Source organism: Platichthys flesus, chromosome 9 (genome assembly GCF_949316205.1).
Source record: "Platichthys flesus chromosome 9, fPlaFle2.1, whole genome shotgun sequence".
Taxonomy (NCBI): domain Eukaryota; kingdom Metazoa; phylum Chordata; class Actinopteri; order Pleuronectiformes; family Pleuronectidae; genus Platichthys; species Platichthys flesus.
The window spans coordinates 17,483,768-17,504,082 of NC_084953.1; the positions used below are offsets into that span (position 1 = coordinate 17,483,768).

Below are 20,315 nucleotides of genomic sequence, written 5' to 3' on the forward strand. Positions count from 1 at the left end.
ATTTACTGACATTACCTAAAGGAAAGTTATTTTTACATTTATGGAAAATGTCTCTTTATTGCCGAGAATTAGACGATTTACAGAATAATAGCGAGTACAATAACACACAAAACAGTAAGAGGTTGAGAATATAGTTTCTACAACATAGAGAAAATGGAATCAGAAATCAGAAGGGCATGTCTCACAGAGGAACGATAGAATGCACAGTTTTTGTTTTCTAGCAAAAATAGAATGCTTGATTGGCTCTGATGCTTTTACAAGATAATCATGAAATGGAAAACTACCAGACCAGAAAGAGTCAAGGTCGACGTCACGCTTTACATGTACCTCCAGAGACCTCAAGTAACAGGTTCACTAGCTAGACGCTTTCCAGTCTTAATGCTGAGCTAAGATAACTAAGCTGCTGGCTGTCGCTTTGTATTTGCAGCTCATTACTTTAGCGGGGTATTGATCATCTCATCCTATTCTAACCCAAGTGAATGAGCATAATTGCCAAGATGTTGAACTATTCCTTGAAATAAGTTATTCAGAGCAGCTGCAGAGGATGAAACAGAACAAGTATGCAACCCAAACATCATATACATCTAATGCACTTTTATTTTTATTTATTTTTTATTTGCCTTTATTTAACCAGGTCGGTCCCGTTGAGATACAATGACCTCTTTTGCAAGGGAAGCCTGGCCAAGACAGCAGCATACAAAATGTCAAACAGTCACAAGACACACACAAATCACATAACACAGATCAAACAAGATAAGTTCCCTGTTCCCTTAAGATAAGGCAACAGGACTAAAGCTCCGGATTCCCACCAAAACAAGAACAAGTGTGGTATGAAGCCGCTCCAATTTCTCTCACACGAGTCTTCAAAGTGTCAAGGTTTATGAGCTCCTTTAACTTTAGGGTTTTTTGCAGTACATTCCAAGCAGCAGGTGCAGCGAACTTAAAACAGTGCTTACCAAATTCAGTGTGTACTTTGGGCATAATTAATAAATAAAGCTCATTTGAACGTAAGCAGTAATTGCTCTGGGATTTAAAGATGTACTTACATAAGTAGTGGGGGAGCAGACCCAAGATAGCTTTATAAATAAAAATATGCCAATGTATAAGGCGGCGTGCTGCCAGAGATGGCCACTCAACTCGAACATATAAGATGCAGCGGTGAGTGAGGGCTTTACAACCAGTGACAAACCTTAAGGCACCATGATATACAGTGTCTAGAGAACGCAGACAGTTTGCTGGGGCATTCATATATAAGAGATCACTGTAATCAAGTACAGGGAGGAAAGTGGTAGCAATCAACTTTTTTCTGGTAAAAAAAGAAAAACAAGATTTGTGACGGAAGAAGAATCCCAGTTTCACTCTTAATATTTTTACCAGATTTTCTACATGTGGTTTAAAAGAAAGTCGATCATCAATTAAAATGCCGAGATACTTGTAACAGTTCACAAGTTCAATTTCATACCCTTGCAATGACAAAATGCTGGGTGGAGACACAGGCACTTTTCTGCCATTGGAAAATATCATCAGTTTGGTTTTGGCGGCATTCAAGACAAGTCTAAGTTCAATGAGCTGATTTTCCACAAGGTTAAAAGCAATTTGTAAGTTGCCAAGGGCTTCGGCAAGAGTGGTGCCACAACAGTATATAACTGTGTCATCAGCATAAAAATGAAATTTGGCATTTGGGACGTTACTGCCCAATGTATTTACATAAATAACAAACAGAATCGGGCCAAGAACTGAGCCCTGTGGCACACCAGTAGAGACATTTAGCAGTGTGGATGAGCTGCCTTCAAAACAAACACATTGTTTTCTATTAGACAGATAATTATTAAACCAGCCAACAGCCTGCTCAGATAAACCTATATCAAGCAGGCGTTGCTTCAGAATGGAATGATCCACTGTGTCAAAGGCCTTAGAAAGGTCAACAAAGAGAGCTGTGCACACTTTCTTTTGATCCAGCCAGTCTATTATATCATTAGTGAGTTTGAGTGAGGCTGTAGTTGTGCTGTGTTGTTTCCTAAAGCCGGATTGGTATGGGGAGAGAATGTTGTTAGTATGGAGAAAATCTTTCAACTGATTGTTTACTAGACCTTCAAGGACCTTTGACAGGATGGACAACTTGGAGATGGGTCGATAATTATTCAAGCAAGTAGGGTCCCCTCCTTTCAAAAGGGGAAGGACGTAAGCGACTTTCCAAATTTCAGGAATACAATTTGTGGTGATAGTGAGGTTAAAAAGATATTGGAGCGGTTTGGCAATAAAATCAGCTGCTAACTTTAAGAAATATGGTTCCAAGTGATCTGGACCTGCAGATTTACTGATATCAAGAGAGCAAAGAGCTCTATGGACCTCTTCCACTGAAAACAACCTAAAAACACTTCCATTCTGTGCCCATATGTTGAAGATATAACATATCATCTGAGAGTTTGCAAATAAGTCCATTAATTGCAGCTCATCTGTCTTCTGTGTTGACTCCTGTTTTGTAGCCCTGGAGAGTTAGAAGGTCTCATAGTCATCCTCCACAGACTGATTATCTGTGAGAGACTGCTGAAAATCAAATATGATGCTTTGATAACCGGTTGGGTCGAGCCATGTCTGCCTTTTCACACATGTGGAGCTCCTACACAAATGAAACATCTGAGGTGGGTTAGCATACGATACTATAACTGCCAACTGGCAGGCAAACTTAAAAACACAATAACAGAGAAGCTGACATTCAAACACTTGAATGATCGAAACATCCCCTATGTCTACCATGGAGTACAACAATAGAAAGGGGAAGGGTGAAACGGGAGACACACCCATAAGTGAATGAAAACATTCCTCATTGACAATGCAGGCCTATATGCAAGGTAATAATAACGTGCAAAGAAAGGTTTGTATTTAAATAGCGCTTTTCTTGTCTTGATGACAACTCAAAGCCCTTTACAATACAGTTTGCCATTCACCCATTCACATACACACTCACACAGTGCATCTATTAGCAGCACTTTTTTTTCTAAGGGGGCAATTCGGGGTCCAAGGACACTTCTGAATGCAGATGGGGAAGACTGGGATCGGACGTCCGACCTTCTGGTTGGAGGACAACCGCTCTACCCCTCAGCCTCAGCTGCTGTGTAATCACGTGTAATCAAACACAATAAAATGAAAATGCAAGTGGGATTCTGTGACACATAACTCTGGTTTTAAACTAACTTGGATCACCGCGTCATTTGACACCTTCACTGTAGGTGAGACTTTGATGTAAAAAGAAAATGACTGTGACCTGCTAATGAAATTTTAGAGAATGTTAATGTGAGTCAGTCTCGCTCCGGCTGCACTGCCGTAGTTCACATTAGAACATGTCAGGTCTGTCCGGCGTCTCCTGCACCGTGTCTGTCTCTGCAGTTTGAACATACCGCTGGTTTTGACAGGGCTGCCTCTTCTCACCTCCGACTGTGTGCATTTACCAAACACTGGCCTGGGACTGATTAACTCCCCTCCCTCTGCTCGGGCTGTCTCTGTGTATGTCTGTGGATGTTGTGTAGAGGAGCACAGACCACTTCAAATTGTCCTCAGCTTGGAATGGAGTGCTGCGGCGCATTCTTACATGTCAATTTTTTAGCAAAAAACACACAGGCAGAGCGCTCATTCTCCGTCTCCGCATGGAGTTTGCAGTGTGGGCAGAGGGTGATGAATACAATGGAGAGAAAATAGAGGAGAAGAGAGAGGGGGAGTGGGGATGAAGGAGAGTGTGTGGGTGAGCAGATAGGACGGGAGATGAGGGGGAGGGGGGCAGGTTAAGTCGGTGCCTACACAGGGCTCTATCCCACAGGCTCTCTCCTGTCTCCCACGCCTGGCCCCTCTAACCTGGCCTAGCTTCTGTTTAATGTCTGGCTCTGTCACACCTCAGCCCACTCCCTGGAGATCTGCATGTCTGTGGAGTAAAGTACATTTCAAACTAGTTCTCTAAAGGGAGAAAAAACACTCCAGAGAAGACCTCAGCATGGATTTTGTGAGGCTTTCATCTCTCTTGCAGCTTCTGTTTGGCTACGACTTTGGCTCTGCTTCTCTTTTTGCCTCCATTTCGTTAGGACTTGCATTTGATAATATTATTATTTTTATCAGTTTATCATTTTGGCTCAGTTCATTAAATTGAACCTCTCACAAGTTCAAAATATTCAGTCACTGTATCGTTCCTTTAATTATGAATATGAGATCTGAGATATGAGATATCTGGTTATAAGCTGTGTTCCTGTTTCCTGTTCACTGTGATACAGAGCGTTGATCACTTTGAGCCCCAAATATAGATGTGGATAAAAAGCGAAAGCTCTCTGAGCAATCACTCAGCTTTGTCTTGTTATATTCACAGTCTCTACAGGAAACACTGACCATTCTCACAGTCTCAACATGGTATTCCCATGGCAGCCATAGCAACCACATGCGTGCAAGGCATAGACTGCAGTGTTACACCTCAAAGCAGCAATGTCAAACATTATTAAGAAGATTTCAACCTGTTTTTATAAGAACATCTTAGTGTGATAAAATAATAGACAAATGTATTCGATATGTACTTTTGAATTTGGGCCATGTCTCACCTGCTAACATGTGGGAGACGGGGTATATGATTTATACTACTGGCAGCCACCAGGGGGCGATCGAGATACTTTGGCTTCACTTTTCAGAGCAGTCATGTCGTCCATCTTCATATACAATATAGTTTTAACACAAACGCGGTTTCTCTGTTGCTAGCCACTTTTGCAAGAGCAGGTCAGTGGGTTAGTGTGTTGGTGTTGCAGTTCCAACAATAACAGTTCCTACCCTGGTTATCATATCTATTACCTCCAACATAAACCCAGTTACTATCTCGTCTGTAACACTAACACCAGAGTCTGAAGAGGAATTTCTCTCTGAATGGTGCCGTCCCTCCTCGCTGCACATCATTTGTTTGCGTTGGCCGGGAAACAGGTACTACTTTATCAACTGTTGCTCAACATAACGACTGCAGATATTCAAGATCCACATGAGGCCTGGATGAGGAGATTAATAGTATTGACAAATCCTAATTAGCGTCACGCTGAATCAAACGATTAATGTGAACAGTTGTTAAGGAGGCAGTGTGTGTCTAAATAGGCCCAGAGGCTAGATAGTACAGTAATAGCCTATGACTCACACTAGCACTGTTTTAATGAGAAATAGACAGAGAAAGACGGAGAGGGACAGAAAGAGACAGAGAGGAAATAAGTGAGAAAATACGGGGGAAAGAGTGAAAGCAGGTTAAAATGACATTTGCTCCACTGCTGTCTTGCTACCTTGCTGCCTTGCTGCCAGGCTCCCCCCAATGTTTTTACACCTCGAGTTTTAAGCAGCAATGGGATTAGTTTGTAGGATTGTTGGCTGGCATTGTGTGCTGAGAGGATAGGCAGTGAAATCCCCTTTTCAGCAACCACGACTTATCCTTGTCCCTGTGTTGTCTCTTTCAAACAGAAGCGCCTCGCTCTACATGCATGTAATCTAGGTGACAAGAAAGAATGAAAAGAGAATTGAATGAGTATGAAGGGAGGTAAAATGGGACAGCCGACTGGAGGAAGAATACAGAGAGGTTAGAGGAATACAGTTGGCAAGGAGGAGAGGAGGCTGGGAGCGGGGCTTGGTGGGAATTGACTTTATAGTAACCGGTACAGGTGGCCGCCTCCTCTTTTGTTAAAGTGGGGTACAGGTCCATACCTTGAGCATAGTGTATTTATGTCTTAATAATTCATTCTAAACTTCATGTCTGAATTATTGATGTCTGCAAGACTACAGAAAGAGGCTGCAGAAAACAGCAGTCTGGTGGGAGGGGGCAAGCTGCAGACAAGAATAAGGATTCCATCATTCTTTACAGTTTCATTCCAAAATTAGTTTTTCACCAACTGATTATTTTTTTTACATTAAATTAGATTTAATGTAAGAATCTTACTGGCACTAAAATAAAACTTGTTGATGAACGTGATGTTCCCGACCTCCTCTGTCTTTTGTCCAAAGCAAATTAACCCAAATAAAATGGATAATATGTCAAACCTGATCAAAGCAACACTGTGTTAGGGTTAGTGTACAGACTAACAGTGCGCCTGTACACAGTTCTGGCATTACTTCTGGCTCTTGCTGCATGAGGGACCGATGGACCAAAATATGTTTCATAGTCTTTTTGGGTGGTGTTGTGGGACAATAGTGTACATGAATAGTGTCCTCAAAAATACATATGATACTCGATGTATTGCGTATAGTTTTCACACAGTACATATTCAAAACCTGCTTACAATTTGTTGTTATTATATAAGTGGGATACGACCACAGAGTATCCACTACCCGCTGGTAATTCTTATTACAGAATGGAAGAAAAAGACCACCCCATTATTTCTCTGTCTTTTGTTTACTTTGTTATCCCCCTTCTGCAGCTCCCAGAATGATGCGTGTGTGTGTTTACGTACATCTTTCTGTGGGTGTAACTGTGCGCACGTGTGTGTGTGTGTGTGTGTGTGTGTGTGTGTGTGTTTGTGTGTGTGTCTGTGTGTCTGTGTGGTGGCTGTGCTGCCTGCTCAGGGAGGCACGGGGCCCAGACACTTGGAATCATTTAGTGAGAATTTCGAGTGTGGGAGGAAAGGAATGTGTGCCCAGATAAAAAGAAAGAAAAGTAAAAGAAAAACGGAGCAAAGAGAGGGGGTGGAGAGTGCAAGAGATAGACACAGATATAGACGGAGAGAGAGAAAGAGAGAGAGAGAGGGCAGCTCAGTGAGAGTGTGGCAGGTGAAGGAGAGGTGGAGGGAAGATGGGAGGGATGGGGCGGGGGTGGTTACCTGTGAGAGAGAAACAAGCTCGACAAGCTCCAAACGAAGACGCGCGGGGGGGGGTGAGGGCGCACAGAGGGAACAAAAACAGAGAAAGGGAGGCAGAGCGCAAAAGACAAGAGATCTGGAGCAAGTGACAGACGGTGGGAGCAGTGGAGAAAGAAAAAGGCTCAGAAAGAGAGAGAGAGAAAAAGTACACGCTGCCCACTCCTTACCTACTGTTCTCCATTAAGCTGATTTTTTTTCAAATGGCTCTTGCAGGTCTCGCTTAGGGGGAACATCTATTCCTATCACAATGCTGCCTACACACACCTCGCAGTGACAGGCAGAGCGCGAGGGAGAGAAGAAAGGGGGAGCACAAGTATAAATCAACGAAAAGAGATAGAAGAAGAGGAAAGTAGGGGAGAAAGTCCACCGCAGTGTACTTGACTGAAGGTACGAGCCAAAAGTACATGTTATATCGCTTTTAACAGTTTATACAGATTCTGAAGGCTTGTTTTCTTACCGCAATAGAACAAAAACAATTACCATAAACACTGTTCTCTTCCCAAATCAGTGGGACATCACTTTTTATCCAGTGTGTTCCTTCTGAATACCCATTTATACAAAGTCTTTTTCTCTTTTCTGTATATCTGTCTTTGCTTTTTTCTGAGCGTTCACAAATATACCCTCCCACATTCTCCTCTTCGTGCTTCCGGTCTCATCCTATCCCTGGTCTGTGCCAAAGCTAACAGCCTTGTGCGAGCATCCTCCACTGCTGCTTGAGCATGTGTGTGTGTGTGTGTTTTTGAGAGAGAGGGAGCCCGAGAGAGTCAATGTGTATCTGTAGGTGTGTGTTTGGGTGTGCACGTATATGTGCGTCTGTAGGATGGTCAAACGATTTCAATGGAATACAAATGACTTTCAGTCTGGACTTGCTGCGACGGATATCAAGATGTAGCTTTAAACCAACAGCCGATCAGAATTATAAAAACTGGAAGCCTCCAACGAAAACTCGATCCCGATATCAGAATTGCTAATGTAATTGTTTCTGCCAAGAGAAGGTACAAAAGGCCAGGTTAAAGAAGAAGCATTTCATTTTCAAAGCTCTGCATTCGTGCAGGTTCAAAGAGCGGAAAACTGTCTATCCATGCAAATCTGCAATTGGCCTCCTGACCCTGCTGATGAGCTACCTAGTTTAGTTGGAAGCAGTATACACTGAAAACAACACTAAATCAGCAAGCATTGTTCACCATCGACAAGGATCAATCCCCTGCTAGCCCCCTGCCTGCGGGTCAAGATGATTGTCATCCAAAATCAATCCCAGGGTGTAAACGTGTGCATCTGCACAGCCATTCCTCTATCTTCAAGGGAATAATATGCACAGGCTGCGAATTAAAAAATGTAATGACAAATCAGGGTTCAGTTGATGGACGGGAGGCTCTATTGACCAGCCGAGGTCACGGAATGAACTGGGGCCGCGCTGACCTTCAGGGCTCCTGGCAATGCGGCGGGCACATTCAATCTCACTTGACCCACTCAGCTTTGACCCCCAACCCCTGGCACTGCTGCCCCCGTGTGAACTCTCACCTCTGGGGATCAATAGCGCTTGAACCACTGCCTCAGGCCCTTTGGCCAGAGCACTGGGAGCGATGGAGGACGATGGAAGTGGTATTGCAGTCTTGCAGAAGCAGCTGACCTCAAGAGAGCAGGGCCCCTTCACCAACGATGATGTGGTAGATTTATATTGAAATTGGATGTGATGAGGGGAGAGGGACGTCGGACTGTTAATGGGTATTTAAATTCAGAAAACATCAAAGCAAATCATGTTAATCCTCCTCTGAACATCACTGCTAAATATTCAAAATAAAGTGCAGAAATGTTTAAAAACCTCCAAAGTCGAAACTCTACCTCCTCTCAAGCTCTCCCTTCTGTTTACTGCATGTCACACACGTCTCTCCGCACTTCAAACCAGGTTTCCACATTTTCAGCCTCAGTTATTGTGGTTTTGTTGTGTAGTTTAACAAGTCAGATCACTAATCCGCTTACGCTAGAATGGCGCTGCAGCTCGGCATCTGAAAGTTGAGCTGCCCTGCATTCTAATCAGCAAGGTAAAGTTCTTTGATCGCGAGTTGGAAAAGCTTCTCCGCTCCCTGCTTTGGAGATGATACTATGCACGGTAGCGGCTTTATGGTCTGAAATCCCTCTGCATTTGCTTTTTTCCCAGCTGCCACCGATTCTGGTATTAGGATGCAAACGCAGCCGCTTCAATCCTCAACTCCCATGTGACATTTCCCGGCCTGCTTTTAAAGTTAGGCTTCAACCTCTGGATTTCAACACACACGGGATCAAGCTGGCACAATGCAAAAACACACTATAACAAATACATGGAGGGTCTCAGTGGGTGTCAGAGAGATATGATGAGGGTGTTATAACAGCAGTGAGTCATCAGCAGCATAACACAACACGTCACTGCATGCATTTAGTGCTAGACAACACACGAGCCGTTAAAACAAACTACAGGCGGCATATGCTACACTTAGAGCTTTAGAAAGAACAACGGAAAAGTTGATTAGACACCCATTGGAATGCAACCCCTGCTTAAAGCGCTACAGTCGGGGGGGGGGGGGGGGGGTGCTGCTTCTGGAATGACAAGTAGCTAATGGGAGCTAATGGTAGCTAATGTCAGTGGTGTAATCGAGTCACTCAAGTCAGTAGTGACACTGTCCGAATTGAGTCACGGGTGAAAGCAAAGCACATGGTTCAGGAGTGTGGAGCTGTTACTGATGATATGTGCCTGTAGGATGGAGAGCGCATGTGCCTGCTCTTGCACAAAATTGAATCATGTATTTTCAATATTTTATTATGTTTTGGACTGCTACTTGAGACCAGAGTAACTGCAAAGGTTTCACACACACAATCACACACACACACACACACACACACACTCACACACACACACACACACACACACACACACACACACACACACACACACACACACACACACACACACACACACACACACACACACACACACACACACACACACACACACACACACACACACACACACACACATACACACTGGCTTTAATCCAGTTTGAAGAGATTTAGATGGAGACCAGATAAACTCAGTCACAACTGATCATTATTTGTGGGAAATAAACTTTCTTAGCGAACAAATTCAGAGTCACTTTGCTGCAACGGTCAACAACCATTGTGAGGAAGTGGTGCTCCTGTGTGACTCGAAGCTTTATCATCACAAAATGTTCTCTGTGCAAGAATATAACCCTGTGTGTGTCCATCTCTGTGTGTGCACTCACAGAAATGAATCATGGTAGAGTTTATATTTATGCATATACATCTATTAGATTTTATTTAAATTAAATATTTTTTAAATGTATGTATTGAAATTAATTATAATCTGTGTAATTCTGTCAATTCTAAAATATATTAAATGTAATTACTTAATACATAATAAAATGGTTTAAATAATCAAAGCTGTGAAACAAACACGATTCTTTTACTTAAAATGTATGGGATTGGTGCGCATACAATTAAGGCTACCGGTAAGTGAAGCGGAACAGGAAATGACACCCTCGTTTTCCACTGGACGCCATCTTCCCAGCTCAGGTGTAATGGTGAGTAATCCGAGTCATCCTTTGTATTCTTACATCAATCTGTGTATTATTCGTGCAGTTTTTACCGTATTACATTAATATCAATTCACTAATGATCAAATCTGCGGAATTCGTGATGACTGTAAGCAGTTTTATCTTGAGGCCTACTAATTTACCTCATGTGCTGGCACTCGCTAGCTAACGTAGCTAGCAATTCACTAAACTTCGTGCTGTATGCGGAGCATGGATGTATTATTCATCCACGATGTGGAGTAGGAAAAATGATCAATGATTGGCGAATTGAAATATATTTCATTCAAAACTTTTTGGGTATCTGAATGGCAGGGACACACCGGACGTGGAAGCGAATAGCCGCGAAGCGCCGCCATTTTCCTTTCGGGGCACATATTAACCGATTATGTCGTTCACACCAGAAGCAACCCGGTCTGGTCTAGAACCCTCTAAACCAGGGGTCACTAACTGGCGGACCGCGGTCCGGGTCCGGACCCAGAAGCCGTCCCATACGGACCCGGACCTACAGCCAGCTTTTGTAGTCATTACGGTAGTGGTTTAGCGGAGCTTCCGTTTTTTCTAACAGGCGCAGCTTTTGTAGTTATTACGGTAGTGGTTTAGCGGATGAGGAAGCGCATTGACCAATTGCATGCGAGTAAAGCCATCCCATGTGATACTACTCAGCCAATCAAGTCTGTGCATTCACGGCGGTAAACATTGCGACGCTGCCGACAGATGACAGAGTTAGAGGCAAGTAAGACACGAAAATACGGTAGAAAGAAAAGGAAAGATAGCGGTACAGGTAGAGAGAAACAAAGGAGTGAGTCGGAGAGAAGGAAAGAAGCAGGAGTGAGACGGAGAAAAGTAAAGAAGCAGGAGTGAGAAGGAGAGAAGGAGAGACACAGGAGTGAGACGGAGAAAAGGAAAGACACAGGAGTGAGACGGAGAAATGTAAAGAAGCAGGAGTGAGACGGAGAAAAGTGAAGAAGCAGGAGTGAGACGGAGAAAAGTAAAGAAGCAGGAGTGAGACGGAGAGAAGGAGAGAAGCAGGAGTGAGAGGGAGAAAAGGAAAGAAGCAGGAGTGAGACGGAGAAAAGAAAAAAAAACAGGAGTGAGCCGGAAAGAAGGAGAAAAACAGGAGTGAGCCGGAGAAAACATAAGATACACATGTCGCTCTCCAAAAAAAGAAAAGTGGACAGCGAAAATAGAGCATTCAATCCGGAATGGACAGACTCATTTCTGTTCATTCTTCCCACTGGGAGCACTAAACCAGTGTGTCTCATATGTTCAGAGACTGTGGCACTTATTAAAAGTGCCAATGTGAAACGCCATTATGAGACAAAACATAAAGGTTTTGAACAAACATACCCACCTAAATCTGAAGTGAGATCACAGAAAATAAGTGGTCTCAGAGCCCAATATGTCCAGTCCACCAGGATCCTGAGCCACTCATTCACTGCCCAACAACGTGCTCATGAGTGTTCCCTCAGAGTTGCTTGGATTTTGGGTCAACACAAAAAGCCATTTACTGATGGAGGGGTTATCAAAGAATGCATGAGTGCAGTTGCCGAAACACTTTTGACGGAAAACAACAACAACAGGTTTGTGATAAAATAAAGCAAATACCCATGTCAGCCTCATCTGCCACAAAGAGAAGTGAACTATTAACTGAGGATGTTCTAACCAAGCTTCTAACCAAGTCCGAACATCCCTAGTGGTGAAACAATACACAGTTTGGAGATGGAAAGGGTGGCTCTACTGATGGAGGTATAATGTGCAATACATATCTTACCTATCCATGATTACACCATGTTCACGGCATGGCCAGTATAAGAGCTTTTAACCCGTCATGTTTTTTGCACTATACTTCCTGTCCAGCTCAGCTCAAGCAGCCCAACAGTTCATTTTGCACAGCACTGGACACTTAAGCTGTTTTGTGGTTACTTTGCACAGTTCATTTTTCTTTATCTATTACGCTCAGTTTGGAAAATATTCTTACTCCCTATTCATATTGTTAATACTTCTGTTTCCAATTGTATTGTGTACCATTGCTGAGAGTTTATCATATCTCGTTATACAAGTATCTTTACTGTATAATGACAATGACGTTTCATTCCATTTCAGGTAAAAAAGAAGAAAAGGGATGAGGCCCTCATCAAGGAAAAGATGCAGCGTACATTCTCCCTCAGGAGACAGGAGGTTCTCCAGGAGCCAAAGATTCCAGAGTTTTTCAATAAATGGCCAGCACTCTTTGACGTCATTGAGGCAAGTGTGAATCTGAAGTTTAGTAACTTGTGTATTCAATGTCACACATTGTCACACATGTGGTAATTGGTAATTGGAAAAAAGCTTAGCGTCGAGCCCAACCCAAACCTAAGTGCTTTACAATGGCTTTCTCTCATTCACCCAGTTAACAATTCAATGGCGGCAGCCAGCTGCTGTGCAGTGCTCTAGCTTTGCTCCAGGACCCTTTGACATGTGGACAGTCAGAGCCGGGATTTGAACCTCTGACCTTCGGTCTATGATTGACCCCTTTACCAACTGAGCAACAGCTGCCCCTGTTTAAGTCTGTGTCCTGTCTCTGTTGTCTTTTACAGATCAACTTGGAGTTTATGCGGCTGACAACTGTACCACTGACCTTAACATTTTTGAGGGAACTGGACCGCCTGACCGGCGACCTGATCAGGGTTTTCAACACTAAAGGGGGAGCTACAGGGGAAAAAATCGGAGCCATGATGGCAAAGATGGAGAATGTAAGTATTTTTTTGGTCTAACCCAGGGGTGTCAACCTCATACGCCATGGGCCAAAATTAAAAAATGTGTACAAGTCAAGGGCCGGTCTGTCTCTCCGTCCTTCCTTTTCTCTCTTCCCCTAGGTCTTCTCCCTCTCGGTCTGTCTCTCTCTCTCTCTGTCTCCCACACACTTCACATATATAGCTTTATTGTGTGTTACCTCCTATCACAGTGTAACTTCACACATACATAAAGCATGGGATTTTAAAAAGGTGTAAAAGTAGGGCGAAATTGTTACTTCTCAATTTTTTCAACAATGAGGTTTACAAAGATAATGCAATTCCTGTCTTCATCCTTTACCATACCTTGTATTGTATTTAGGGCTGATATCTGTGGAGAGAAATAATGGGATAATTATTGTTTTTTCTGTCAAAAGGCAGCTGAGGATCTGAGGCAGACTATAAAGCCAAAGCCGGATGTGAAGAGGTAAGTCATAAAACAGTGTAGTAGTAAGGATACTTTGTTTTGTTTTGGCTGTTGGGGCTGATTCTATTTAGTAGAATGGGGCATTTGCAAGGGTTGATGGGTTAGGGAAGAGAAGGTCAGGATAGGAAGAGATTAGTTCCTTCTATTTGCTAACAGGAAACAGAAGGAGGTTAGGGGAGAGGGAGGACGGCTTGAGAGAGGGTTGGATAGGAGGGAGGAGTAAACCTTACCCTATGAGAGGAGATTAGGAGAGATGGTGGAGGGTAGGAGTGAGGGAGCAGTAGGTTTGCCTCTTTCCTACTGTCCTTTCACCCTACTTTGGCTCTTTTGGGTATTGGTTACTTTGAATATTTTCATAAACCTCACAGATTTTTTTATATTTTTAAGGGATGTTTTGTTGACTCCATTTTTATTGTGGCAGGTCAAATGCTTCGTTGGATAAAGTGCAGTCTCTTCTGTCTTCCCGGAAATCCTTGCGTCTTAAGGAAGCACAAAACCTTAGCCTCAGAGTAGGACGAACCTATGAACATGTAAGTTGGTCTCTTATGTTTCATGTGCACCATTAAATATTCACTAAATTAAAGGATTACCATAAGAGTATTAATTTTAAGCAATGAGACACGACATGCCATTCTTTACGGCACAGTTACCACAAACACGGTAAGGAATGGCATCTAGATTCTTTGACACAACCCTCATTGTGATCAACAATGCTCAAACACCACTTTTTTTTTAATCATATTTAAATAGTTGATGATCATTGAATGTACAACTCCATTTATACATAACTTGACTTTTTGTTTTGTTTTCCAGGCTTTTAGGGAGTCAAAGATCTTGAGGTCATTGTAACCTTGAACTCCATCGCATTCTCATGAACGCTATATCTACAGTGCCTTCAGAGAATTTTTTCAAATTAACACGCACTTGGCCTCAATGATGAGCTGCTTAGAATTTGGTGGTCAAAGGTGAGGGTGACACAGCTCATTGTTCTCTGTTCTCTCCATCTTTCAGGACATCGAATGCAGTGAGGCCGAGGCAGATGTCGCAGGGACAACCATGGCAATCTACACCGTTCAAGCTGAGGGTGATGATCATGATGGTCCTGGTGGACTCTTTGCAGATGTCGGTATGGTCCTGGAAGGGGTCCAAGTTCTCAACAACCTCCAAAGTATCAACCATGCATGCGTAATGCTTTATGGGTTGGTCTATGCTCTTAATTTGAGCTATCCAAAAAACTTGAAGTATACATTCAAAGCTTACCAGAAGATCCTGATGGACCTGGAATCGTCCAAGCCTTCAGCCAAAGTACGAGCACTGAAACTCAAATTGCTCAGGTGACTCTTTTTTTGGGGTGGGGTGGTGATGGGAGGAGGAAGTACAGGAAGAGACCTATGTTCTACTACTATATGTTTAATGTTGTTGAGCCTGAAGAGTTTGTTCTGTCCTTTCATATCCCATTACTGCGATCGTTCCAGCAGATACAGATGTAAGGAATGTTGTTGAGCCTGTAGTTTGTTTGTTTGTTCTAGATCTAGAAAAAAGAGCAGGTCCTTTACTGCCATTGTTGGAGCAGATACTAACTTGCCTCTGTTCTATTGCAATTACAAAACATGTTTCATGTTCCATCTATAGCAGTAGATTACTTGGTTGAAGAGCTACACTACCTGCTGAGTACAGTGTCTGTGTGAAGAGAAGCGTTAATAAATTAGTTGAATCAACAAGGTGGTCTGATTGTATGCATCATTGAGATATTGTTGAATTTCAAACAAATACACAATCATCTTGAATAGGTAACCTAATAGAAAAAATCCATTGAATATGAATCATAAAAATAATGCATTATGATTAAATTTAAGCTTAATTGTTATGTATTTCAAAAACATACACATTAATCATCTTGAATAGGTAACCTAATAGAAAAATATTAATGGATATTAATCATAAAAATACATAAATCTAATGCATTTTGATTGAATTTAAGCTTAATTGTTATGTATCTTAAACACATACACTTTATTCATCTTGAATAGGTAACCTAATTACTATGTAATTCAAACAAATATACTTAATGTATTCTAAATGTATAACCTGAATAATATGCATTTAAATTCAATAAATTATATTAATACTGAATACATAAACCTGAGGAATATGCATTTCAAATGAATAGGCTTTATTACACTGATGCATATGGATCATGTAAAGTTTATGTGGTAGGTTTATGTTCAAAATATAAAAAATAATCAAATGGAACTTTGTTATTAATTAAATTACATAAATCTTAAAAGTTAGGGTTAAATATTTCTGTGAGTGTGTTTGTGTGTGTGTGTGTGTGTGATTGTGCGTGTGTGTGCTTGTGCTCTCATTTCCCATTTCTCATATCTCACGTCTGTGGTTTCACAAACAGTAGGGCCCATCCACAGAGCCGAGGCATGACTCAGACCGACGCAGACTTGTGGCTGGCGGCTGTGACTCAGAAAGGAAGGGAGAAGGGAGGGGAGCCGAGCTGTTTGCACAAACAGAGCGAAGTGGACGGTGTCAGGGATGGGATCTCTTCTCCCCCACTCACCCAGGGTTGCAGAGATGAGCAGCTGGCCATGAATACGTGAGTGGCAGCATCACTCAACACTGCACCGCGCAGACACATTCCACTGACACAACCACGCGGACACACAGGAGCAGCTGAAAATAGCAAAGCAGAGGCCTTCCAAAACATCTGCTAATTATCTGGCAGAAAGCAGGCCCGGGATCAGAGTGGTCCCAGCTGTGGGCCTGGACTCCGGGATGGCACTGATAGAAATAGGGGGGGAGAGGAGAGCGAGAGAGAGAGAGAATGGTGGGAGAATTCGTCAATAACAGACAAAGGGCTTTTACAACAAGCAAACTGGCTCCCAGTGCGACAGGCGCATAGATCAATCTGTCATAAACACATAGATTTATTTTATCCATATGTGCCGCGGAGAAACAACCAGGGCCCCAGCTTTCCAACAGCATTGGCAGGAATCACAATATCCTTGACAGTCGTTCTGGCCGCCTTCCTTCCATCTCCGCCCTCCTCTCCCTCCCCTTGGTCTCCTCTGCACTCAGAAAAAGAAAGACAAACTCATTTCCATACAAATGGAGTGAGAGCCTGCAGCCCAGGGACCCAGTGGAATTGCAAATATTTCATCTTTGCCTGGAAGCCTAGCGCTATTACTCCTTGGCCATTATCCCCTCTCTTTCATTTTTTCCTCTTACGTTACTTTCTTTCTCTTCTTTGCTCTCATGCCTACTCACCTCTGCTATCACCCACCCATACCTCTATCAATCTAATGGTCGCCTAAATCGCCCATCTAACAGAAAAACATCCTCCCACAATTTTTTAAAGCATTACTGCCATTCACTACTGCCTCTGTACAGTCAAAAATAACATCACTACAAAGCCCGACTCAATTTACCTCACATCCTCACATCCAGTGTTAGCGATGGAGACAGTAGCTTGCAAGCAACTTGACAAGCTCGGCTCGGCGCCCTTCTGTTTCAACTTCCGTCCCTCTTCTTTCCTGCAGCATCCCTCCATCCCTTACCTCCTTCAGAGCGTCTGCCCAGTTCCCCACATTCTTGGGCACACATGGTGTCCAGCAGCTGCCGGGTCAGCATAGGTGCTGGGGCACAGATTGCCTGGCGCTGGCCTCGTACCCAGGCGAGCTGCCAGTTGTGGACACAGAGACAGCAGGGAGGCGCTGCAGAGGGTAGAGGATTCAACAGACTTCATACATGCCAGTGTGCTGTCTCTGGTCTCCCATTCCTCCTCCTCTGATCACGAGTAAGGCAGATCATGCACAGATGAGTCGCCAGATATTAATCTATACATGGATGGTAATTGCCAAATGAGTATCGGATTGCTGGATCGGAATCATTCAATTAACATTGAAATTAAAATGTGACATTTTAGCTACCGTGGAGATATTGATGGAGGCACTGAACCTGCAAGTCTCACAAGCGTTTAGGGTTCCATTTCATTCAAGCTTGCCAAATTTCCATCCAGCACACAAAACTCCTATTTAATGTCTAATATTTTCTTCGAGGCTTCGGCCTGTACATAGGGAGTCCTTTACATGTTGGATGTTTTACTGGTGTACAAAAGGAGAGCAGAGGGAGGACAGGCCAGGCCCCAGATGGACAGTGTGTAATGTTGTTAGCTATAGTTAGCCAATTTAGTCACACTGCCAGCAGCTCTCATTACATGATCTAATTCTCCCTCTCTGTCTCTCTTCCCCTCCTATTTCTCCAGCAGACACACACCCACACACCCACACAGGCCAGAGAGGATGGAGGGAGTGCCAGGAGGTGAAAGACAGACAGACAGTGTGTGTGGATGCAGGCGGAGGTGGTGGAGCTGCAGCAGCACCAGTTCAGGAGGTTATCCAGGGCCTCCCCACTCAGGAACTTATAGTTTTCCAACAGGAGAGAGGCATCAAAATTGAATGAAGATATTAATAATTCAGTGTCAGATTTCTCAAAGAAAACTGTTTTTTCTGAAACGATAAAGCAAAAATCGATGCCACCTCTCCTCCTCTCTGTCTCTCTTTCACTCCCCATCTACTCATGCGTGTGTGGGGAGTGAAAGGCAGGGGGGGTGAAGTGGATCAGCTTATGTGGCTCTATGTGCCCCTTAGTTTGCTCCCCCTGTCTGTGGGAGCTTCTGTTGGTCTGCGTTCTAGCAGGGTGGACATCAGCTTCGTGCCCGGCAGCCTGCGCTGTTACTCAGTGAAATCCCCGGAGGCAGCAGTGCCGCCTCAGCCTTCACCACCTCCAGACTGGGTCAGTGGAGAGGAGACACCACGCTGAGGGAGGTGCAAATCTCAGTGGGGCTGCAGGGGGGGGGGGACAGGAACACATGCACAAGCACATGCATGCACACACCCATGTGAGCGCGCACACACTCAACAAAAGCCCTCACTGTGGCACAAACAGGCGGCTCATGCCTTTGGAACAAAGACGTTACCTAGCCGTGATTGTGTGTCCGTTGTGCGGTTGATGCGATAGGTCAACCGGAGAACAGCTAATTATCACCTCTGTATGAAGCTTTCTGCAGAGGAGCACATCCACTGCACTGCGAGTGTGAGTGAGTGTGTGTCTCTTCATTTCAGAATGTCAGACGAAATGTAAAAAATAATACAAACAAATCTGTCTCTTTTCAATTTGCTCAGTGGTCACATTCGATTCTCCGATTTTTTCTCCATGGTACTTTCCAGTGGGCGGGGGTGTTTACTAATGTTTTTTAGAAACACTTGACACGCAGGGTAACTTGGTTTCGACCATTTTGGCTGCAGTCCTAAAGAGAAGGAAATGTAAATCAGAAGCACAATTTGGAGAGGGATGATTTCCAAATACAAATGTTTATTTATATTCAAATGTATTTTTCTCTTTGAAAGAGAAGAGAAAGATATCAAATGTGCTAAATCCAATACAAATCAGGGGTGATGGTGCTGTAGAGGTGTTCATTGAAGTCCACTTATTGATTTTATTGTGACTATTACCCACTAGTTAACAAAAAGATGAAGTTAGAGTAATTACCAAACAAAAGATACCAAAGCTCCTACTCATTTCATATATTGTTTCTCCTGTAAATCACAGCATATTACATAGTGTCTCGAGGTGTTTGTGGACATGGTTCACCTCATATATTGTGTAATATCATATATCATATTGGAAACTGCCAACACACAATCTTGTTTATTACTTTGTGTTCAATAGGTGGGGCTTTATCATTAAATAAGTGTTCTCTGGTTGTAATTAAAAGTCATTTTGCACAGAGGCGATGCTACATGACTCCGAGTTTGAGCACTTGCACGTCGTAGATGGATACGAAACTCAGATAAATCATTGTTTCAAAACATCAACAACTGTACAAGAACATGCAGGCAGGTGACACATTAATGGAAAAACCAACATTAGGTGTCTTCAAGTGTTTTCAGAAATGCACCGACGTCTTTTTTAGGACATTTTCCAGAGGGGCTGTGTGTGACAATGCAGATGTTGCTGCAGACTGGAACTTTTCCTGACAGCCCCCATGTAAAATGGCCGAGTGTGCCCATGTGAGAATACAGCAACAAATTTTATCGAAAAATCCACAGCAAGTGAGGGATGTAGGGAAGTTCCAACGTGCAACGCAAACCTGGAAGAACACTGACGAAGATATCATCTTGGAAAGACGAGACTTAAAGGGATAGTTTGCCCAAATTTTTAATTCACTCATTATCTAATCAATATCCCGATGGATGGGTGAACTATCCCTTTAAAAGCTTTTCGTGATAAGGGCCGAATCCGTTGTCGATAAACTGGTGATTTCTGCGGCTTTATTCATTACGTCCTGCCTCCTACACACTCTACCCAGAAGCCACCTCTCGCCTAAATGTTCCAGACATCCTCCTGTTGTCGTGAACACACCTGACCTGAACCTCCTGCTGCTTTCTTAAAATTCGAAAAGCAAAGTCCAGAAAATGTCCGGATCCAACTTCCCAGAGTTTCTAAAAACGTTTGAAGTCAGGAGTCAGAACAGCTTCAATGCACCTTCACATTGGTTCTACAAGTTACTGTCCTCTACTGGAGGGATGGACGCTGTTCTCCTAAAGGATGTTACCCCTTTTAACATGTCAGTCCAAACTCTCCAATGGCAGTTCATTTGGGTTGA

The 20,315-nt window shown here is 43.2% G+C and overlaps 1 protein-coding gene across 2 annotated transcripts; it reads left to right on the forward strand.

Annotated features, from left to right (window-relative positions):
- Positions 1 to 10,983: 10,983 nt before the first annotated feature.
- LOC133961204 (uncharacterized) lies at positions 10,984 to 15,360 on the forward strand. Of its 2 annotated transcripts, none has more exons than XM_062396241.1 (6): positions 10,984 to 11,170; positions 12,545 to 12,685; positions 13,018 to 13,173; positions 13,590 to 13,639; positions 14,061 to 14,169; positions 14,651 to 15,360. In XM_062396241.1, exons 1-6 carry the CDS (start codon positions 11,156 to 11,158, stop codon positions 14,975 to 14,977), a joined length of 798 nt encoding a protein of 265 aa, XP_062252225.1. In that variant the 5' UTR covers positions 10,984 to 11,155; the 3' UTR covers positions 14,978 to 15,360. The 2 variants fall into 2 exon arrangements, with proteins under 2 accessions (XP_062252225.1, XP_062252224.1); XM_062396240.1 differs by having other exon boundaries at positions 10,986 to 12,021.
- Positions 15,361 to 20,315: the final 4,955 nt, after the last annotated feature.